We start from the raw sequence: 24206 nt of genomic DNA, 5'->3' as shown, positions 1-24206 counted from the left end.
GCTTTAGCCATGTCCCTATTTAAACAGCCATAACTTCATCCCTACTCACGACACCTAAATGATCTAGGTATCGTTTTTTTCAGGACATACTAGATTTTCATAGGGGGGTATTTTGACCCAAAGAAAAAAAATTCTATGCATTTTAATGGGAAAAAGAGGGGGGGGGGGGATGAAAAATTGCATTAATCCCTAGGTTTCACCAATTCTAGTAAAAAATAAAAAATGCTACAGTAGATAAAACATGCCGCCAGTATTACGTCCCCCAAGGATAGATAGCCAGGCGTGTCCCCAGTATTAGCCCCCCCAGTATAGCCAGATGTGCCCCCCAATATCAGGCCCCCAGTATAGCTAGATCTGTCCCCCGTATTTGCTAGCCCCCCATATAGACAGATGCGCCCTCCGGAATAGGGCCCATCATTATAGCAAGATGTGTCCCCAGGAACAATGTTCCCCATTGTAGCCAGATGTGCCCCCAGGATTAGCACCCCCTCCCCATTATAGCCAAATGTGCCCCCAGTGTTAGGTTATGGCCCCCAGGACCATCAGATGTGCCTCCCATTATTATTAATTCCCCACCCAGTTACCCTGATGGGCCCCAAAATACATTTCAACCCCCCCCCTTTCGGAACACTACCCCCAACCCTCCGTTATGGGTAGCCAGATGTGCCCCCCCCCCCTTACTACCCTGCCCCCTCCGTGGCCAGATCAATAAAAAAAAATGCCCCTGCAAAAAGAATATCTCACCTTACCTGGTTCCTGCGATCATCCTTCAGCCCCAGCTTCCATTCACCGCGCTGCACTCAGCCCTGTGATACCGAACACCTGAGTCCCAGCTTGATGACGTCATTAAGCCAGGACCCAGATGTTCAGCATCACAGGGCTGCGTGCACCGCGGTGAATGGAAGCTGGGGCTGAAGGATGATCGCAGGAACCGGGTAAGGTGAGATATTATTCTTGCAGGGGCATTTTTTTTATCGATCTGGCGCGGGGGGGAAGAAGTGAAGGATCACCGCTGTTTGCTACAGTGGTGATCGTTCATCTGTGGGGAGGGGGGGTCACTAATTGGCTACAAGGGAGCATGTTCCCTTTCACCAATTAGTAAGGCAGCTGACAGTGCCGGGGGGTGTACTTTGAAGCGCTCCCGATCGTGCACAGCAGGGCTGCAAGCAAGTCAGTATATCTACGTCATGGTGGCTTGGAGGGTGCCACAGATGACGTAGATATACTGTAGCAGTGGACAAAGTGGATATATCTATCTATCTATCTATCTATCTATCTATCTATCTATCTATCTATCTATCTATCATCACTTAGTGGGTGTATTTATAGATGATGGCAGTTAAGGTTTTTTCCTCGTCTGCCAGTAGTAAAGATGCTGATCTGCAGGCTCATGGTGCATCAAACAACATAAACGAAGTACACGGCCAATATTAATAATTTCTAGATCTAGCTTCCATTTTTCTCACTTTGCAATGTATTGATTTACCGTACGTTTTCCCATCTACTATATATTTCGTAAAGTTTTTCTTTAAATGTCGTTTGTGGGATCTCACAACCAACATAGAAAGGGGAATTTCAATGACCCATTCTATGAAAAACCTGTATGATAAGTAAGGTAGAAGTCCACTTTAAAGTGGACCTAAAGTTAAACCCACAAAATTACTGTAAGTATTGAACACGTACACTTTCCAAAAGGAGGACTTTTTCATCTGTACAGCCTGGACTTCTTTAGATGCCCTGGAAAAAAAAATAAAAGAACAAAAATTAAATACAGATGCATTATTTGGATAAACAAACTGAAAAAGCATGATGTGGAAAGAATGTGAAGGATGAATTAAAGTAAATATAAACCAGGATTTCTGATTGGAGTGAAGGTACACGTGTGCCTTTGTAAAGTCGCATACAGTGCAGAGAGCAGAGGTAGCCCAGATTCAACCATTACATTAAAATCCATAGAAAAGAAAACATGAAAAACAGGTGCCAGGTCTACTGCTCTGAGTTCAGCACTGCCCTGCCTGTCTCACCTGCCACTGTAGCGGTTGTCAGTAGAGAAGTGGGTGTTGTCCTGCTTCCCTCCACAGAGGCTGCCTAACTGATTCAAGCTCCGACTGTGGCTCTCTTTACATATGCTGCTTGACAGAGCTTCCACAGAGAAAAGGCCTATACACAAGCTTAATTAGTGTCGCCCAACGAGAAACTGGACCCGATCCCCGGGCAACATTGCAGGGCCAATATTTGCAGACACATCGCTCGCTTGCAAGCAGTGTTCTCTCTCTATGCAGGGGGGCCATAGTGGCGCAGGAGTGATTTCATGCAGCGGGTGAGGCAAGTTGAGAGAAAAATGCTATTGAATATTGCTTGGCAGAAGTGATCTGCCAGGACAGATCACTGACTGAGTGGTTGGGGGCATCCGGGGCTGCCATACAGAGGATGGATTCTAGGCAGAGGTGGTCGTTCCCAGCATGTGTACGCCTTAACACTAGCGAGTGCAAATGCAAAGTATCAGGAAGGGAAGCAGATCAGCACCCGCTACTCTGTGGAAAAACGCTGTAGAGGCAGGCAAGGCATGCAAGGCAGTGCTGAACTCGCAGAGTAATCCATACTGACTTTTCACTTTATTTCTTTTTGTATGCTTTTAAATTAGCTTTAAGTATAGTGATTCCAGCACAAACGAGCACACCCTGTGGTGGAGTAGTGGAGCTGCAAGTACTGCATATCTATGAAATAGCCACCAGGAGATTTGGGTTCAGGATACAGCCGATATACGGCTTACCCTCCTACTGTACAAGTCCCGGTGGTGCTAATTACTAGTCCCTCTCCGGGTCGCCGTGGATGGTGGGGAATGATCTTTTGACGGTGCCCAAATTACTCACTGAGCACCGCTATAGCAGTAATTCCTATTGCGTCCTATGGTGGCACTGGCTGCGTCCAAATCTCCTGCGCTGTTTTAACAGCGCTCAGCAAGTACTACCGGTATATTATAGAGATAGGAGTATGGAAGCAGAGAGACCTTTCCACTGCTAAGGAATACTGTAGAAATCAGATGAAAATAAAAATGTCTGGAATGAAGCACCATCACAACTTGCCCAGTGACTTTTACAGAAAAAATATGCTGTCACCTGATTAACTATGTTGCCTAATTGGGCTTCCTGGGTTTCTACATTTGGGTGGACCTCCTTAAATTGAAGTTCAGACAGGTCTCCAATCTAACCCATGTTTCTTCCCTACTGGTGTGGATAAAGTACCAACCAATTCCAAGGATGGAACCTCAATGCTTGTGAATTGGTACAGGGCAGAACCACTGCTTTCCATTTTGGAGACCAAAATCCTCCAATTTTTTAACCTAGTTATTACTCTTAGAGTTGTAGCTTGTTATCAGTGTGTGTTTTGAGTGCAGAATGTTAAAGGGAACTTAAAGGGTACCTGAGATGGCGAGGGAGAAAAAAAAATGACATACCTGAGCTTCTTCCAGCCCCCTCCAAGCTGATGGCTCCCTTGCTGTCCTCCTCCACCGCTTGGACCGTTCGCAATTGGTCCCGGAAAATCCTCCAGTCAGTGCGCGCGCATGTGCAGTATGCCCGGACCAGAGGGCTTTCCGGGACCAACTGTGGAGGATCCAGGTGGCACAGAAGGACGGTGAGGGAGCCATCAGCCTGGAGGGAGCTGGAGGAAGCCCCAGGTATGTATCATTTATTTCTCCTGCCCCATCTCAGGTTTGCGTTAAGTGAAATAAAAGTGGATAGTTTAACTTACCAGGGGTTTCTTCAAGACTGCTGTAGTTGTCCTGGTCCCTAGCTGTCGTTAGGCTCAGCTCTGTTCTAGTCAGCAGCTGTGCCCTTCCGGAAGCTGGCCAACTGCACACCTCCACAATCATGCTCCCGTAGGCATGAGTGTTCAGTGCATGCGAAGTAGCAATTTTTACAAACTGCGCAAGCGCAGAATCCTCCTGCCCATGGGAGCGCAATCCGAAGGCACACGGCCCAGAGCTGAGCACGCAGCTTTTAGAAAGGCACAGATGCTAAATGAGTGCAGAAAGACAAGAAGGGACCCGGAGGACTACAGTGAGTTGAAAGAAATCCCAGGTAAATTAAACTAGCCACCTTTATTTCTCTAAAAGATTCCTGTAACAATTATTATAAAAAAAAAAAAAAAATCAGCTTGCCCTTTTATAAATTAAATTTGAGCTTTCTGCATGTGCATCCACAAATATAAGCCAGAACCTATATTCTGTTCATACTATGGCTTAGACTGAATGAACCAGGATGTAATAACCTCAGCATTGTACACAGTGACTAGTCGCGTGATGATTGTCATGTGACACACAAAAGCCCTCACCGGAGCATTTCTGTCCTGCGCACGGCATCCTGCAGCTCCATCAGCTTCTCCTTGTACTGGTTCCTCTCCATCAGCACACGGGCCATCTCTGCTCGGGTAAACCGCTTTCTCTGGGCCGCTGGAATGTCAACCTATGGAAATAATTTGGGCAACATAAATTTAACTTTAAATCTTTCATCAGAGCCAAAAAAGGCTTTTAAAATGCTCAATGTAAATTTGTCTCAAAGGTATTCAAGTGTACTAGAACAATCTCCTTGTCCTATTACACAAGGGGACTATTGTCAGAATTGCAAAATCCAGGTGTTATCTCATCAGTCAAGTGTTTTGTGTTCAGAATTCCACAGCAATGAGCAATTACATCGGTACCAACAACAACAGTGCAACCAAAAGCATTTACGACATACAGCAAATAAAGAAGTAAAATGCTTGGGTGGGAAGAAGTTAACCAGGGAGTATTACTTACAATAAAGTAAGTTCAAGAAGGGTAGCAAGGGTAACTGTATTTCATCTTGGAGGTACACTTAAACGTTAACTGTAGCCTTGTGTCTGTTGGGTTCTAAAATAGTTTTAGAGCAAAATTTAAAGAGACTTCGGCTCAAACTCACAGCCAATCAGCAGATGCAAACAGCATCTCAAACAAACGAGATTGTTGGTTCCACATATCTGCAAACATGTGGGCAAGGCCCTCTGCCAACAACAAGGCCAACCTCATAGAACAGGTCCCTACACTAACGGTGGACACAATCGCATCCTACCCATGCAATGAGTATATACAAGATTGGACACATATCTGAATGCATGATTGCATGCACTGTTAGCACTGCTGGCGGAGGGGCTTACCCACACGTTTGTGGATATGTGGTGAGATGTTGTATGCATCTACTGGCTGTTTGGGAGTTAAAGCCAAGGTCTCTTTAAATGTTGCCCTGAGCTCCTCATATGTGTCAGTCGGGTCACGTAAAGAGGACATTTGGGCGATACATTCGCCATTGTGAACTAAGGCTATAGTGGAGCTCAGTGAGTACTGTAATTTGTGCCGTTTTAAAAGACGGAGCTCAAATGACAATACAAACAGCGCAATTTAGCCACTAGCAAGAGCTGGAAGTAGAAACTGCATCTTATCTACAATGTACAGTTCCTTGGAGGGGGAATAGTAATTAACACCAGTGGGAAATTTGCCACAGCAAGTTGAGACTTTTTTGGCTTCACCCTGCGCCCAAATTGCCCGGCCCCGTTTGTCAGTCATCAGCCTGATTGAGCAATTACCATTGTCTGCTAAGGCTAGGTGCCCATTACAGATCACATACGCTCAGCGTTTAAGTGATTTCCAACGCAATTACCAGCTTTTTTTTTTTTTAGTTATTTTCTTTGTAGCAATCACAATTTTTCGCTCGTTCAGGTAGTAAAAACACTTCAAAATCATTTTTATACAGCTTTTCAAACCAATTTTGTAGCACCCCTATCTCTTGTATTGGAACGCAATCACTCAAAAAAATTCTGCAGGATCTGAGATTGCCCTAATCGTAATCGGCCTTGTGGGTTTGCCTCCATTAACTTTCATTAGCACAGCCCTTTTGGAATGGCCATTGATCGTCGGCGATCCCAAAACACTGCTTAAATCACTCTAGTGGGCCATTGCCCTAAAACTGTTTTAACCAGATACATTGAAAAACAGGCTAGGTGAGATAATGAGATACATGTTGTGAGTTAACAACCATATGTTACAAAGAACTGTACTGTATACTCAATCACACCTCAGCGTCTTCCCGACACAGCTTTCTGGCTTCATCCAGCTCCATTCGCGTCCTGAAAAAAAAATCAAAAAAAAAATCAATTAAAGTGGACCTGAACTCTTGCACAGGACAGGAGGAAAATGTAGAGAAATGTACCTTGAATGGATTTAGAGAGTTTAGCCCAGTCGTCCTCAAACTAAGGCCCGCAGGCCAAATGTGGCCACCTGAGGCTTTTTTTTTTAACCACCAAATGTATTACTTATAGATGCGGTCAGCTACATCTATATATATAATTCAGTAAGTGCCTCAACCGTCCAGCAAGAAGAAGAAGTACTTTGCATGAGAAAATTTATGCGTGCTCAAAGACCAAGTTTGAGGCCTCCTTTCCACGGACTGTTGAGCTGTGTGCTCAGCAAGCAGTTACCAGGCACAGGTAAGAAGTTATCAGGCAGCAACAAGCAGTTATCAGGCAGCAACAAGCAGTTACTAGGCAGCAGTGAGCAGTTGAGAGTTTGAGAGGCATTTCACTGCCTATCAACAGTCGGTGGAAAGGAGGCCTAACCCTAGCAAGTCTGGGTTTGCAAATCTGGCCTAATTGGCTATTCATAATTGAATAAGGGCCTCAACCTTCCAGCAAGAAGAATTACTTTGCATGAGAAAATTTATGCGTGCTCAAAGACCAAGTTTGATGCCTCCTTTCCAAGGACTGTTGAGCTGTGTGCTCAGCAAGCCGCTACCAGGCACAGGTAAGAAGTTATCAGGCAGCAACAAGCAGTTATCAGGCAGCAACAAGCAGTTACTAGGCAGCAGTGAGCAGTTGAGAGAGTTTGAGAGGCATTTCACTGCCTATCAACAGTCTGTGGAAAGGAGGCTTAACCCTAGCAAGTCTGGCTTTGCAAATCTGGCCTAATTGACTATTCATGAGGCAATGCTCATGCATAATATGCATTTGCTTTCGCATGTCAAACTATGCAGGGTCAAAAAACCAATACTGCAAAGCGGTCGTGGAGCAGTGCTTTTCAGCACTGCTTAGATTTTTTGGTCTCTTTTATCCTCCTATACATTCTTAGTAATTTGGGTCACCCTGAGCTGCTTGGTTACTCTGTTGTAGTGGTCCAATCCCTATCTCATACAGCCATATCAATCTCTGCTGTGAACTGATGAGGACTAAAAGTCTGAAATAGGCTGTCACATTTGGTTTTGATATGACTGTGTAAAATTTAAAGCTATAGGGCCTGATTCACAAAATGGTGCAAACTGTTAAGCATGGGTGTGCTAAACAGTTAGCACGTGAAGTGCCATTTGTTGACTTTTGTGCGTGGAAAGTGCTGTGAATCGCGCAAAAGACCGCAATTGCGGACTTTTGCGTGTGTAAAGTACCGCGATTTGTGGCAAATTGCGCGCGCAAAAGACCGCAATCACGCAAATCGCAGCACTTTGTGCGCGCAAAAGTCTGCGAACGGCACTTCACGTGCTAACTGTTTAGCACAACCGTGCTAAACAGTTTGCACCGCTTTGTGAATCCGGCCCATAGGCTTGCTTGACTTACCAAGAGTGAAAAGGAATAGTTTGCATATTTAGTAGCGGTGCATTGTGGGTATTCCACAAATGTTCACTTATAGCTGAATTATTGCAGATTTTCTTCTGTTTTAAGAAGCCAAATTACACCAAGCTTTGATTTTTTTTATTAGAAGGTCTTTTTGGTTCCTTTTATCCCCCTATACATTCCGAGTGGTTTGGGTCACCCTGAGCTGCTTGGTTACTCTGTTGTACTGGTCCAAGCCCCATCTCATACTGCCATATCAATCTCTGCTATGTACTGATGAGGACCAAAAGTCTGAAACAGGCTGTCACATGTGGGTTTGATATAGCTGTGTAAAATTTAAAGCTATAAGCTTGCTATACACCAGTGGTTCTGGATGCTTGCTTGGATTACTAAGGTTGAAAAGGGATAAATTGCATATTTAAAAATGTTCACTTATAGCTGAATTATTGCAGATTTCCTTCTGTTTTAAAAAGGCAAATTACACCAATACAGTGGGGAGCATTGCAGGAAGTGACAACAGTGGATCGCACGCTGGAACACGGAAGAGGTGAGGCATCCCCGCCCGCTGCCTCTTACTAATAGTGGCGGCTGCTACTGTGCTTAAGCAGGAGGGGAGCGCACATGGGGGACACAGGTGAGGCAGGGGGGGTTCCTGCTGAGCTTAAGCTGCAGGGGGAATGCACATGGGGGACCCAGGTGAGGGGGGGTTCCTGCTGAGCTTAAGCTGGAGGGGGAGTGCACATGGGGGACCCAGGTGAGGGAGGGGGGTCCTGCTAAGCTTAAGAAGGAGGGGGAGCGCACATGGGGGACCCAGGTGAGGGAGGGTGGTCCTGCTGAGCTTAAGCAGGAGGGGGAGCGCACATGGGGGACCCAGGTGAGGGAGGGGGGGTTCCTGCTGAGCTTAAGCTGGAGGGGGAGTGCACATGGGGGACCCAGGTGAGGGAGGGGGGGGGGTTCCTGCTGAGCTTAAGCTGGAGGGGGAGCACACATGGGGGACCCAGTTGAGGGGGGGTCCGACCCTCCTCCCCGCCACTGTGCCCAATACCCCCTTCCTGCCCTCTACCCCCTTATGCGGCGTATGATACGCTGCGGGTCGGCTAGTCTTTAAATATTGGTGGTCCACATATAGAATAGCAGTGCTTGCACCACCCATTTACATGGAAGCCAAAAAGCAGTAAATCGCTGGTTTCCAATCAAATTCCACATCAGGTGACACTGCTGTCTAATTGGGCTGCAGGTTGTCACCTGGGTTTGCTTCACTGTCTGGCCCGCCAAGACTTCTACATCATCTTATGTATAGTCCGGCCCCCCAGCAGTCTGAAGTAGGTTGACCTGGCCCTCGACCCAAAACGTTTGGGGACCCCTGGTTTAGCCTGTTTAATCCCCCCTCATTTGTTTCTAATCACAAGTTGTAATTTGATTCTCCCCTGTGTCACATGACTGCCTGTGGCAGATAAGCACATTTGAAAGCACAGGCCATTAACAGTATGTCTGCTTCCATGAATCAGGAAGTAGAAACAGTGCAAATTCATTTTAGGGTTTGTATCAGCTGTAACAAAGATATGTTTTTTTGTTTAAAGGTTATTATGCTGTTGTGTATCTTCTAGAACAGAGGGGAGTTCTGAGTTCAGGTCCATTTTAAAGAGAGTTTAGAGGAAAAAAAATGAAGTGAAGTTTTATTTGACCTTTTGGGTAAAATGAAAGAGGTTGTTAATGTTCGGCATCTCTGCAGGAGAAATGTCCTCACTACGCATTGCTGTTTTTAAAACATGATCTGAGGTTGACAAACGTTTAAAGCTATATACTGTATCTTGAGGAGTTTGGGAAGGAAAAGGAACCAACAACCGCTCTATGAAAATGTAGTAAAATACTACAAATGCCTAAACTTTCATAATTTAAAGATAATATCCCTCATATCATTTTGGTTGGATATCCACAGTCAGAATTATAACCACAGCAGTATAGAAGTGAGCACTTCAGAGAGACCCTGTAGTGAGAGGGAGGAGGAGGCTGCCCTACTGATGCCGCACTGATGGTGGTGGGGAAAGCAGACAGTTACAGTCAGACCAGGTGTTCTATAGGTAGTACTCATGACCACAGGTAGATAGGCTCATAACTACCTGTGCAATTAATAACAGCTTGACAACTGCATAGAGGTTACTGACCAGATAGATAAAACAAACAAAAAAAACACAGCATGCAGTACAGATTAGAAATCGCAAATTGGAATCGTATGTGAAATCGCGTCAAAATTGCATGTAGTGTGCAAGAGCCCTCAAACATATTCTCAGAAAGGACACATTGTGCAACAGTCACAAAAGCTAACCCATATACCAGTCCCTACAGAGAGAATATAAATAGCCCCATACCTGGAAAAGCTCCAAAACCCTCAACAGAGGCAAATCCTGAGTATCTACAGACTGAGTGCCCACAACCTCAAAATAGAGTCTGGTAGACACAGACAGACATACAAACCCAGGGAGGAGAGACTATGCCAACACTGTGAGCAGAAGACCCTCAAGGACAAAAATCACTTCCTGCTGCACTGCCCCAAATATACCGCTACCAGGGAAACCTTCTTTAAGAAACTGATGGAACTATTTCCAGACTTTAGAAATACCGAGAGCCCAATATAGTGTACAGTGCAGTTCCTAGGCTAAAATGCACCCAGGGCGAGTGTGTAAAAATTGCGCCCCCCCCCCCAAGCAAGGTATGGGTGCCCGCAGTATAGGTTAGCCAGGTCTAGTTGCACTTAGTATAGGTCCCCCCAGTATAGGTAGCCAAGAATAGGTATCCCAGTATAGGTAGCCAGGCATAGGTGAGCCAGTATAGTTGCCCCCGCTATAGGTTAGCCAGGTAGGTGCCTCCAGTATAGGTAGCCAGTATAGTTGCCCCCAGTATAGGTTAGATAGGCAGGCGCCCCCGGTATAAGTTAGTTAGGTAGGTGCCCCAGTACAGGTTAGCTAGGTGGGTGCCTCTAATATAGGTAGCCAGAATAGTTGCCCCCAGCATAGGTTAGATAGGTAGGTTCCCCCCAGTATAGGTTAGATGGGTAGCTGCCCCCCAGTATAGGTTAGATTAGGTAGGTGCCCCCCAGTGTAGGTTAGATAGGTAGGTGCCCCCCAGCGTAGGTTAGATTAGGTAGCTGCCCCCCAGTATAGGTTAGATTAGGTTGGTGCCCCCCAGGGTAGGTTACATTAGGTAGGTGCCCCCCAGGGTAGGTTAGATTAGGTAGGTGCCCCCCAGTATAGGATAGATAGGTAGGTGCCCCCCAATATAGGATAGATAGGTAGGTGCCCCCCAGCATAGGTTAGATTAGGTAGGTGCCCCCCAGGGTAGGTTAGATAGGTAGCTGTCCCCCATAATGGAGGGGGGAGCCGGAGCCGCGGGGAGGGCAACCCGACCTCTCCCTCCCTCTCCCCGGGCCGCCCTCCGTGCTCCCCCCTCAGATGCAGAGCGCAGCAGCAGCAGCAGCCAGGGAGGAAGCGCTGTAAACAACATACCTCCCTGCGTTCCAAGCGCTGCACTCTCGCCGCCGGTCTCTTCCTCTCTGCCTATACGATGATGCACACGCTGGTTCCTGTTAGCCGGAACTAGTGTGTGCATCATCGTACAGGCGGCAGAGAGGAAGAGACCATCGACGAGAGTGCAGCGCTTGGAACGCAGGGAGGTATGTTGTTTACAGCGCTTCCTCCCTGGCTGCTGCTGCGCTCTGCATCTGAGGGGGGAGCACGGAGGGCGGCCCGGGGAGAGGGAGGGAGAGGTCGGGTTGCCCTCCCCGCAGCTCCGGCTCCCCCCTCCATTTCAGCGCCCACCTCCCAACAGCGCCCCGGGCGGCGGCACGGGCCGCACGGCGCTAAAAACGGGCCTGATAGTGTAGTATCCAAAACAAGGGGTTGGAAATGAAAAGTATATAATGTATATACTCACAAACGTGGGTTACCGCCTAGGCAACCACTGTATAGGCAAGTGAGGAGATTAGACCTGTCCTCACTCAGGATTAAAAGTCGCTCTCTGTAGATAAGGAAAAATGGGGATCAACCCCTCCACCAGGGGTGGATATTGATAATGTAAGAGTGAACAGAGGCGCCAGCAGGATAAAAGGTTCTAAAAGGCTTAAAATCCCTGAGGAGGAGGTGGTGGTGGACTCGCCTCCCCGAAGCAGACAAGATACCATCAGTTTTATGACAACAGGTTTATTAATATACTCCAAAACAAACAGTGCATCTGTGTACTCCTATCTGTTTATTGCCTGAGGAAGCAGAACATACCTGTGAAACGCGTTGCACTGTTTGTTTTGGAGTATATTAACCTCCCTGGCGGGAGGCACCGCTCAGGCCCCGCTGGGCCGATTTGCATAATTTTTTTTTTGCTGCACGCAGCTAGCACTTTGCTAGCTGCGTGCAGTGCCCGATCGCCGCCGCTACCCGCCGATCCGCCTCTAACCGTCACGCCGCAGCTGCCCCCCCCCTGTGCGCTGCCTGGCCAATCAGTGCCAGGCAGCGCTGTGGGGTGGATCGGAGTCCCCCTTGACGTTACGACGTCGATGACGTCATCCCGCCCCGTCGCCAAGCCCTCCAGGAGATCCCGTTCTTTGAGCGGGATCTCCTGATCTCCGATCGCCGGAGGCTGGGCTATCATGTAGCGAGACTTTGTCTCGCTACATGACAAAAAAAATAAAAAAAAATAAAAAAAAAACCATTTGCTGCCCCCTGGCGGATTTTTGCAAACCGCCAGGAGGGTTAATAAACCTGTTGTCATAAAACTGACGGTATCTTGTCTGCTTCGGGGAGGCGAGTCCACCACCACCTCCTGAGGGATTTCAAGCCTTTTAGAACCTTCTATCCTGCTGGCGCCTCTGTTCACTCTTACATATTTCCAGACTTTCACACATTAGAGGATGAGAGAAAACACTGCATTCTACTTAGAGAAGAGAAATCCACGGTGACAATCGCTGCACACTATGTCACAGCGTACCACAGACCGAGAGGAGCATAAATGACCTGTAAACTCCCCCGCCCCCCAAATGTCCACGAACTGCTAACTCACTGCACCCCCACCCCATGTCCCTCATTCCCCCTGCTTTGGCAATGCCTGTATTGAAGCTTGGTTATGCCAATAAAGCTATCTTTGATTTGATGTGAGCTACTGTATAGTTTGCAAGTCACTGTTCGACTATCAAAATCCACCCACACTACACTATGATACCTCATGTCTGTGGGTACCTTCAGTGCTACTAAAACTATATAGAAATCAAACAACATAAAAAAGAGTAAATTCCAATTTAGTAGAAATAATTAAAATGTTGCATGCAGTAAAATGTGAGATGTATTCATTTAGAGTATGTTTTCTGAGGCTACCTGATGAATTGAGTATTGATTCATGACGATATTTAAAAGATTGGTAATACATTACTGATATTTTACTATGGACAAAGCCAGTCTCTTATTCTAACACTAATACCCTCTTAATGCCAAACACTAACCCCCTCCTAATGTCTAACACTAGCCCTCCCGGCTACCAATACAGTAGCCAACTTGCTTCTCATAGCTGAATGTCTTTCAACGACATCTAAACATCTAATCGGCTTTTAATAGCTGATCAGCTAGAAATGCCTGAAAACGGTATCCAAACTACTATCAGATCAGCTAGTGATAGCTAAACGGCTAATATTAGTATTAGCTGATCAGCTAGGGATAGCCAATTGACTAGTATTAGGTGCCAAGATAACCACCTCGGGGCAGTGAATCCACAATTTAACATCGCTGTGTATTACACATCTGACAAGTCCCCAACTCAAATGACCCATTCATTTGTGCCCATTTAAAGTATATTAGCTCCAAAGTTTATTATCTGAGTATTGCAGAACGAGGAAGTGAAAAAAACAAGCATGGTAAAGCACAAAAGGAAATGCACAGCTAGCAGGAAGTAAAAATAACCATAGCTAGGTACAGTGTATACAAATGTGTCCTGGCTGTAAAGACACAACATAGAACACAAATATTTCACGAAGCATAAAAGCTTCAGGAACAAATACATAGCATTTAATACACTTATCCTCTCTAATAATAAAACCCCTGTGTCCCTGCGTTACGCTGTCCCTGTGTAGCTTGGTCCGTGCTTTTTGCTACTGCGCATGTGCGGATTAAATAAAAGTACTATTAAGTATACAAGGTTAATGTAAGCAGAGCTGTGGAGTCAGTACAAAAATCCTCAGACTCCAACTTTGACTGCTCAGTTTAGGATTCCACCTACTAAACATGCGGGCCCGTTCACACTGCACGCGTTTCCAGCCGCGTTTTGGAAACGCGTGCAGGAGACGCGTGCAGGAGGCCGACACGCACGACATCAGACAGTGCATAGAGTGCACTGTCTGATGTTCACACTGCATGCATTCCGGACCTGTGCGGTCCGGGAACGCATGCAGGACGCAGATTTTGTCAAAACGCGCGGCTGTCTCATTCACTTTTCAGTGATGGGATCAGCCACGCAACGCACACAAACGCGGATGACGTGCGTTCGTACGCGTTGCGGTCCGCACGCGTTCCGAACGCATGGCCATCCGCATTTGTGATCTGAACGGGCCCTTCTAAATCACACAATTGGATTACAAGTGTATTGGGCAACACTTAGGGCCCTTTTCCACTTGCAATCACTAGCGTTCGCGGTGAACGCTAGTGATTGCAATTCAGCAAATGCCCAAAATTTCGCGGCGATTTTCCGACGTTTGCGATCACGATTTTGCTATGCTATGCACTGCATAGCAAAATCGCGGCAATAACCGCTCCGCCGCGCGATCGGGTAAAAAACAAATTGAGGTAGTGGAAATGACCTACCGCGATTCCTATGTTAAAAGCAAAATGTAGCGACTTGAAAAATCACTAGCGGTTTTATTGTTGAAGAGTCTCAGGCTCAAATATTGGACAGGAGACTAACCACATGCAGTTTATACATTGTCACTGTGGTTGGGATTTCTTTGATATCCCTTCCCCCCCCCCAAAAAAAACAAAAAAAACTAAACACACAAACAAACATAAAACACAAAAAAACCCAAAACAGACATTGAGCTATGGTATGGACTTAAAGAGAACCTGAACTGAAAATAAAAACTCAGAATAACCACATACAGGTCATACTTACCTCCTGTGTAGTCTACTCCTCAATCTATTTCTCCTCTCCTGTGTCCCATTTGTCCACTGTGATCAATGGAATTCTCCGTCCTCCATTTTAAAAATGGCCACTGCCCCATAACAGCTTCCTGGTCAGCACACTGTTAAACTGTAATATCCCCCACTTGAGCCATAGGGAAACATGGACATTACCTTGCACATTCAGTTGTAACTGACAGCTGCTGATATATAACTGAAAGCAACTGGTATATTTCAGTTCTGACAAAATATTGTCAGAACTGGAAGGGATCACTGTAAGAAGAAAATGGTGAGCTTCTGAGAGGAACTGGCGGTGAGGTTAGTATGTAATACTCATTTGCAGCTACGTCATGGGTTTATTTTAAATTATTTTAGTCGCCTTCAGTTTCCCATTAAGACTTTGGTAAGGATTACATTATGAGCTCATATAAAGGACAGTTACCTGACGTGACTATTTACTCTGTAAAGTACTACAAACTACAAAAGATATGAGCAATATTTAAATACATAACAATAATATTGCATTACTGTAAAATGGTAGAAAATGTGAGAAAACTGTACATGGGGTAAAGAAAATGCTGCTCCATTCTCCCACAAGGGATCACACACACAGTAGATTAGGCTTTACGCTTATAGCAGAGTACAGTACGCTGCTATAACCAGTGTTGGTACTCACATTTGCAGCTCCTGCTCTGTCTCTCTCAGCTTGAACTCACAGCGGGATAGACTCTGCGCTGTATTGTCAGTTTCACGTCTCAGAGCCTCCCGCTCTGCTGTCAGCTCCTCCACTCTGGCAATCAGGCTCTTCCTCGCCATGTCAACCTCACTCCTGCATACAAAGAAGCACACTGTACACAGCACTTCAATACACTACATTATTGGGATGTGTGCCATCAAATCCTTTACAGCAATATGAAACCTAGCAGGCCTAATAGATAGTGGCATGTACTGAGGCCTCCACTATCTATTTGACATTGATAGTCATTTGCTCACCGTCATAAAGATGAAGCCAATTACAGTGAATTTTCTTATAATTTACAGTAAAAACTGGGCCATTGCTCTCTAGTGGGACTCTTGTAGCAGTTCCTGTGCGGATATGAAAAATGTAACTGTTTTTTATGAAAAATACCTCTTTGTATTAGGAAAGACTGGATGAACTTCAGCTAAACTTCTTTACAAAAGCAAAGATTGAAGTTAAATTTTCTTTTAAAAAATTGTGTCTTTTTTTTCTGGCATACTGAGGTAATAACACATCATGTTGAAAGTGTTGTGAATTATCACAGTTCAGTGCATAGTACTGACACCACCAGAAAGGGATTGCTTACAGTAAACAGGACACAGCGGGTGTACTTTTGAGTGAAAATCTTGATAGTCGACACCAACCTCAGCCAATGCACAGGCACCAGAATCACTGCTATATTGCCATTATATACACTGACTGACTGCTTATGGATATTGGAAGGACCTGGAGGCGACGACAGTAAAGCATATGCCAATAGGCTGACATTGGAAATGTTACCACTCTACATTACACCAGACAAGGGATACTTTAGCCTGTAATAACAACATTTCTTACTGTGCATCTCTTAGCTGTGCGTTCTCCACCATAAGCGCATCTACATGGTTTCCAACACCTGCCAAAGAAAAGAGATGTTAATGTTTGTCTAAATTGTGGTTAATATAGGACAAGAAACTATACTGAATTAAATCAAACACCATGTTTTACTTTCCATGCTGTATTAGTGGCAATACATGCCCTTATTCAGTATGTAGTGCAAGAAGGCAGAAAGAGCAGCACCCAATCAACATTTGTAATATACAAACATGACCACAACACCAGCTGCGATAGGTTGCCATGAATTGCTAAACTCTGCACTCCTTGTACCATCTAATAATTGTGCAAATTAAAGACACGCAGTTTATCAATTCTAATGCCTCTTTCACACAGTAGGCTGAATTCACTGCCTTGTCAGCTGCTCTCTTGCACCGATCAGGCACTTGCTAGCTCTTGGAATGGGTGGTGTCAGTTGTCCTTTAAAGGACAACTGAAGCGAGAGGGATATGGAAGCGGCCATATTTATTTCCTTTAAAAAATACCATTTGCTTGGCCTGCTGTTGCTCTGCCTCTAATACTTTTAGCCATAGACTCTGAACAAGTATGCAGCATATCAGTGTTTCTGACATTATTGTTGGATCTGACAAGTTTAGCTGAATGCTTGTTTCTGGTGTTATTCAGACACTACTGCAGCCAAATAGACCAGCAGGGCTGACAGGCAACTGGTATTGTTTAAAATTAAATAAATATGGCAGCATCTATATTCTTCTCACTACAGTTGTCCTTCAAAAGTGTAACAGTCGGGCATAAAATAAAAAAACAATTCTTTATTTTTATCTGGTGAACAAGTAATAAGGATGCTAACCAGGCAATCCAAAAGTTAAAATCACCATTACTTTTCTTGTTGATAAATGATCATTCAGCAGTTTACCTGACTTATTTGGTTCACACAAAAATTGGTACGCACAAAGGAAGTTGCAGGGCATGCTGGGTTGTCCTTTTTTGCTTCTCTACTTTCCCCTCAGACTTTACTAATGCAGCCTGATTGGCTGAAGCCTTTCCCTCCTGTTTTACCCTCCCACAATTTTGTTCCTCTCTGATTGGCCAATATTTCTCATGCTGAGACAATGCACTTTCTATAGTGGAGGGCGGGCATTGCATACACAATCAGGCAGAGGAGAGTAAGGGAGGAAATGACATCCGGATTGGCTTCAAAATAGCCACAGTTAAATTGGGAAATGCTAAGAAGGATTTTATCTTTTTTTACTGTAGAAAAATCACTAAAATCAAAATGTGGACAGTGCAATACATATGTTATGCAAGTAGAGCAAGTATGTACCTACTTATGTGTTTTTTTCTGAGATAGTATGGCTGACAGCTCCTCTTTAAGAGAGTAATCATGATGCTACAGGTGAGGAAAAGCTTTCAAAATACACTTCCACAGTTTTCAAGGACTTGGGCAAGGAGACACTGACACAATGCTGTTTATTCTAAGCTTAGCGTTTGTAGTGAAGAAGTTAAAAATAAATCCAGCTGGACATATTTATGATGAAATGACACAGCATATGCCAATGACTTTGTTCTGGTCACTAGCACCCAAAATAGCCTGACAGAAAACTGGAATACTGGAGAATGAATGCAAGAGAACAGCTCTGCAGAAAAGCCAGGGCAAGATAAAATATCTAATAAGCACAAAGAATAAAGAAAGATACAGGGATAATGGAAATGCTTAAAGGACATCCGAGGTGAGAATAAACTGATGAGAAAAACAATTGTATATACCCTCCTCCTCCTAATAATGACTTTTTTTTTTTAGACATACACAGTCATATTTTATATTAAATCTAGTTTTTGAGGTTTTACTGCTTCATTGTCTTTGCACCTTCATTGAAGTATGCTAGAGCTCGAATCTATAAATTATTTAACCTTTTTTATCTCTTTCCTGCTCCAGGAAGCCATTCACTGACAGGAAAGTATTTTATGGCTGTAATTACTGTTACTGAAACTGTAACCTGCATACCTGATGTTTAACTCTTTTAAGTAGAGAAAGAAAAAAGGAACACGGCCTAGTTATCTGTGTGCTTGGCACTGTATATACACGTTTTTCTCAAGATGTCACCTCGGTTGTCTTTAACACTTCTCAAACCATGAAAAATAGAGGTGACTTGTAGCAATTTCAATCTGTTCCTTTTTTTCACATAAAACATCATCGTTCTGGAGAACCAATTAAAATACCATGCAAAACTTGTGTAAGTGCTCAAATTGTGGTCACAGTTTATAATTATTATTTTACTGTGCCACCAATATATAGAACAATAATGATTGCACAATACTATGCAGGTCCGTCTGAGAATCCATAGTGCAAATAATGTAATGAATAGCATTGCTTATTCGTTTACAATATTCTTTGTAAATGATTTAGTCAGTGATTGCCCGTTGTAAAATCTTTCCTCACCCTGATTTACATTCTGAAGTTTATCACAGACGGCAATATCTTTGGTTTTGTCAGGTCTGTCTTTGCGGAATGCCAGTTTATGATAATTCCACAGCTAATGAAGCTTATGCCTGGTCTCTCAGAATGTTATGGGAGGTGAATTCCACATAGCTAAACAGCCTAGGCAAAGAATCACTGGGAGGGAAGGACTACAAACCAATATACAGCAATACACTTTATTTTTTCTTACAATATATGTCCAAATCCAGAGTTGTCAGAAGGTACTAGTAAATCATTTATCCACGTTTCACTTTGTTTAACATAGGACTCAACTTACAAACACATTCAACTGGAACATGTATGTAAGTAGGGGACTGCCTGTACTGTAAGAGTGAGTATCCCATTTTAATGCATTCTACCCTATGACACTACAGTGCATTTTTTACAATATTACTTGATATATTGTCTATATAGTGTTAGCCCATTGTAAAGGTTTTCCTCACCCATTCCACACCCCGATTTACTTTTCTGACATTCACCACAGGTGAGGACATCTTTACTGCTGGCAGGTGTATCTCTTTGGAATGCTTTTTTACTCTTGTTCCAAAGCCAGTCGAAAAATACCTGGTCTCCCAGAATGCTCTGGTAAGACATGCCATGTCTTTAAAGGACAACCGAGGTGACGTGACATGATGAGATAGACATGTGTATGTACTGTGCCTAGCACACAAATAACTATGCTGTGTTCCTATTTGTACTTTCTCTGCCTGAATGAGTTAAAAATCAGGTATGCAAGTGACAGTGTTTATCAAGTATGCAGCTAATATTGTCAGATTTGACAATGTCAGAAACACCCGATCTGCCCCATGCTTGTTCAGGGTCTTTAGCTAAAAATATTAGAGGCAGAGGATCAGGACGACAGCCAGGCAGCTGGTATAGCTTAAAGTGGACCCAAATTAAAAATACAAGATTTGAGAAATACAATCTATTTTCTAACTTATAATAATAAATAGCAGCCTTTTTTCAGCTGCATGATGACAAATATAAAATATTTTACATTTATTGGAGGAACCCCTCCCTTCCTTTCATATTGCCGGGACAGAATCCGGCAGACTGGTGGAGGAGATAAAAAACAAAACACAGGCTTCTACTGATTATGTCACAGGGGAGGTGATCTCAGCTTGTGTGAGATTTCACATAGACGACGCCCCTGTGAGGGAGGGTAGCGGATGACAAACACACCCATGATCTAAAACCTCCTACTAAGCTCAGAAATAATGGCTGCCACCTGTATAACCCTAGTTATGAAAAGAGAAGGGTGAAAAGCATGCACTGAAATGCTCATAGGCTTGAAGGAGTGTTTATTTACCTTTGTATGAGTCAGAGTGGTGCAACTAAATATTTTTAATTAAAAAAATGTTTGGTTTGGGTCCGCTTTAATAGGAAATAAATATGGCCGCTTCCATAGATCCCTCTCGCTTCAGTTGTCCTTTAAGTTCTGTCACTTTTCCAATTTTACACCCAGGATAGTCACTTTGCAAGGGAGGGCACATCCCACAGTATGCTGTGCTATATACAGTGCTGCCCATAATTATTTATACCCCTGGCAAATCTTGACTTAAAGTTCATATTCAACCAGCAAGTAATTTTTTTGATGAGAAATGACACAAGGGTCTCCCAAAAGATAATAAGATGATGTACAAGAGGCATTATTATGGGGGAAAAAATCTCAGCTTTTACTTACATTTGAGCAAAAAAGTGTCCTGTCCAAAATTCATACCCTTCTCAATAATCAATAATCAATAGAAAAACCTTTATTTGCTATTACAGAAATCAAACGCTTCCTATAATTGCAGACCAGCTTTTTGTATGTCCCCACAGGTATTTGCCCATTCATCTTTAGCAATGAGATCCACATATTTCAGGTTGGAGGGTCTTCTTGCCATCACCCTGATCTTTAGCTCCCACCACAGATTCTCAATTGGATTCAAGTCAGGACTCTGACTGGGCCACTCTAAAACATTAACGTTGTTGTCTGCTAACCATTTCTTCACCACTTTTGCTGTGTGTTTTGGGTCATTGTCATGCTGAAAGGTCCACTGGTGTCCAAGGCCAAGTTTCTCTGCAGACTGCCTGAGTTGAGAATCCTCATGTATTGCTCTTTTTCATGGTGCCATTTACTATGATTAGGTTCCCTGGTCCATTGCCTTAAAAACACGCCAAAAGCATTAGGTTCCCACCACCATGTTTGACAGTGGGGATGGTGTTCTTTGGGTTGAAGGCTTCTCCTTTTTTATGCTAAAGGAAGGAAACATCATTGTGACCAAACAATTAAATTTTTGTTTCATCTGACCATAACACAGAAGACCAGAAGTATTTTTCTTTGTCCAGATGAACATTTGCAAAGGTCAAGCAAGCTTTTGTGTGCCTTATCTGGAGAAGTGGCATCCTCCACGGTCTGCGTCCGCGGAACCCAGCAGTGTGCAGTATCCATTGTATTGTCTGCCTTGAAAAATTGCCACCAGGTTCACTAGGAAGGCCTTGGTGGTGATCCTTGCATTCTTTTTCACCTCTCTCACTATCCTCCTGGCCAGCCCAGCACAGGGGTCATTTTAGCTTCCAACCACATCCTCCTTGTAGCCATTTCCTGACTTGCGAGCAGCCACAATGCAAAGGTCCTCACTGAGCTCCTTTGTCTTAGCCATGACTGTCCACAAACCAACTGCAGAGAGCTGCTGTTTTTCACCTGTTGAGTTGATTAAAACAGCTGTCCTCAATTAATTAGGGTAATTAGGATGCTTTAGAACAGCTTGGACTTTTTGGAATGGTATAGAACTTTGGATTTTCCCACAGTCTGTGACAGTTTGTGAAGGGTATGAATAAATTTGGACTGGACACCTTTTGCTCAAATGAAAATAAAAGCTGATCCTTTTTCCCCACAATAATGCCTCTTGTACATTGTCTTCTCTTTTGGGAGACACCTATGTCATTTCCCGTCAAAAAAAATTACTTGCTGGTTGAATAACAACAACTTTAAGTCAAAATTTCTAAGGGTTATGAATAACTATGGGCAGCACTGTACACAGCAATAATACAACAGCCACTCAGCCACACGTATTAATACACACAAGGTCAGAGAACCAAACAGTCAAGTTATGCTGTGCTTAAAAATAGCTTAAAAATAGCTTGTGCTTAGTTGTACCTCTCACTACAGTGCTCCAAGCTGCCTGTAAAAGCAACATCAGCATGAGAACAGCTTGTTGTGAACTTGATGTGCTGGAATTTTATTGCTGAGTAATTTTACACACACCTATGATCATAATGTTTACTTTGAACAATCAGCTGGAATGGAATATAGCATACCAGCAATGCCCTTCCCCATCTGGCAAGCTGACAAAATAATTTGAGTGTGTTGGATGCCAAAAGAATGCTGTTTGCAGAGTAAAGTAGGGCAGCAGTGGAATAATGTCCTTGGGCTGTCTCATGTTTTGGGTTCGGACACAAAGATGATCAAGAAGAACTGTGTAGTACCCAACTGGACGATGGATCGGAAAATCTCTGGCAACGATGCAGCAACCAACGATCGTTCCCCAGTCCACCTCTCAAAATTGTGTACTGCGGAAATGGACTGGGCAATTTGAGCAAGAATCAATGCCTATCTGAATTATCGTTCATTCAATAATCAGTTGCGACATTTGTTGAATACAAAAGACCATCGCAGGTAGTTGCTTTTTGTTAAACGTTGTTTAACAAATTTGCATTAAAGAGACACTTAAGCGAAAAAAAATAGGATATCATGAATTGGTTATGTAGTAGGGGTAATTACTAGAACATTGGTATCAAAAAAAAAATATTCTGATTTTTATTTTCAGTTATACAGCTTTTTTTTATAACATTGCATCATTCTCTAATATTTTTAGTTTACACATTACTCAGCATTCTAAATGTTTTTGCAGAACAGGCAGTGAACTTTTGAACTGTCCTGAACTGTTCTCTGCAAAAGAGAAACACAATACAGTTATGCTGGGAATACACGGTTCGTTTTTGCCTTCGTTTAAACCTTCGATTCGTTCGGTAAACGAATCGAGTGTTGAAAGCGTATGTGAAAATAGTCATAATCTCATTATAGTTTCGATTAATAGACCCCAAAAACGAACGACTAGTGATCGAACATGTTTGATATTATCTCTCTTTATCCATCTAATCGAGCCATTGGTAGGCTTGATGGCTGTTCAGATCGATTATATATTCGTTTATGCTAGTCCGTCCCTGTAAAAAGGGATTTTCGTTTCGTTTCTTTGCAGCCTTCGATCATTGTAAAAACGAAACCATCAGAATCGAAAAAAAAAAACGAAACCGTGGGTGGTGATATTAACCGTATGACCGATTATTTCGGGATCGAAAAGGACAAAAGGCACAATCGAAACGAAGGTTTAAACGAAGGCAAAAACGAACCGTGTATTCCCAGCATTAAGATAACCTAATCAGAAGTCAGAGCTCTCTGCGACTTTCGAAGTCATGGAGCTCAATGGCAATTTGCATACATAATAACTGAAGTTTCTTAACTCTTCCTGTACTGGAAACAAAAGACGTATGTCTCTGCTCCTAATGCTTTATATTCTTAGCTGTACTACACAACCAATTCAATATATCATAATTTTTTTTTCCTGCTTCAGTGTGTCTCTAAACAATGTTACGTATTATCACAAAAATGGTCATTCTTAGTAAAAATGTTGGCTGAAAAATTGGGCCATGGATATGGACCTTTAGATTAAGATCTTTTTCAGTTACAACTTGGCAATATTTCTGTGCACAAAGCATGTCTCATATAAATGGTTACCCCGGTGTGAAGGAAGTTGTCTGCCCTACAAAGAGATCTAGACTGAATCCTAAACATCTCAGGAATTAATCTAATTGTTGACTGTGAGCCAGGTTCAATCAATGAACATCAGTGTATGGCCTCACTAATGGTCTTGTACCTGAATAGGAGCAAATCCAACAGCCATGGTTCCAAAGTATTTTAGAAAGTTCTTCCACAAGAGTGGAGACTTGTTATTGAAGCAAAGCAGACACCATCTCCATATTCCTGCCTATAGGCACCACAGAGGCTTAACCTGGGCACAAACTTCAGATCACAGCTGGCTGGTAGGGATTGGGAAACAATCCAGCAGGTGACAATTAAGGATAGAGTACAGACACTGCAGGCTAGGGACCTTTTATGTTCACTATGGAGGGGACCGGCAAACGACAGAGTGGCAGCAGCAAGGAAGTGAATAAGAGGGTTGGGCTGTACTCGCGCGAGATTATCCAGCAAGTGTGGAAGCCACCATAGACACACTAGACTAACCCAATGCAGTGTTTAGTGACCACCTCGGCAGTGTTTAATCAGGGGCTGTGGAGTCCGTACAAAAAAAAAAAATCATCCAACTCCAACGCCTCAGTTTAGGAAACCTCC

The 24206-nt window shown here is 43.7% G+C and overlaps 1 protein-coding gene across 1 annotated transcript in view; it reads right to left on the bottom strand.

Moving 5' to 3' along the window:
* The window catches only part of LOC137521598 (C-Jun-amino-terminal kinase-interacting protein 4-like), a 168435-nt gene that overhangs the window by 57150 nt on the left and 87079 nt on the right, over positions 1-24206 (bottom strand). Inside the window, exons 9-13 of the mRNA XM_068241061.1 lie at positions 16339-16396; positions 15439-15591; positions 6090-6141; positions 4336-4466; positions 1684-1737 (exon numbers count right to left, since the gene is read on the bottom strand). Coding sequence (XP_068097162.1) covers positions 1684-1737; positions 4336-4466; positions 6090-6141; positions 15439-15591; positions 16339-16396 — 448 coding nt within the window. The remainder of the gene's footprint in view (positions 1-1683; positions 1738-4335; positions 4467-6089; positions 6142-15438; positions 15592-16338; positions 16397-24206) is intronic.

This window comes from Hyperolius riggenbachi, chromosome 6 (assembly GCF_040937935.1).
Source record: "Hyperolius riggenbachi isolate aHypRig1 chromosome 6, aHypRig1.pri, whole genome shotgun sequence".
NCBI classification, from domain to species: domain Eukaryota; kingdom Metazoa; phylum Chordata; class Amphibia; order Anura; family Hyperoliidae; genus Hyperolius; species Hyperolius riggenbachi.
The sequence above is the reverse complement of the archived record's forward strand: the minus strand, read 5'-3'. Positions and strand labels throughout refer to the sequence as shown.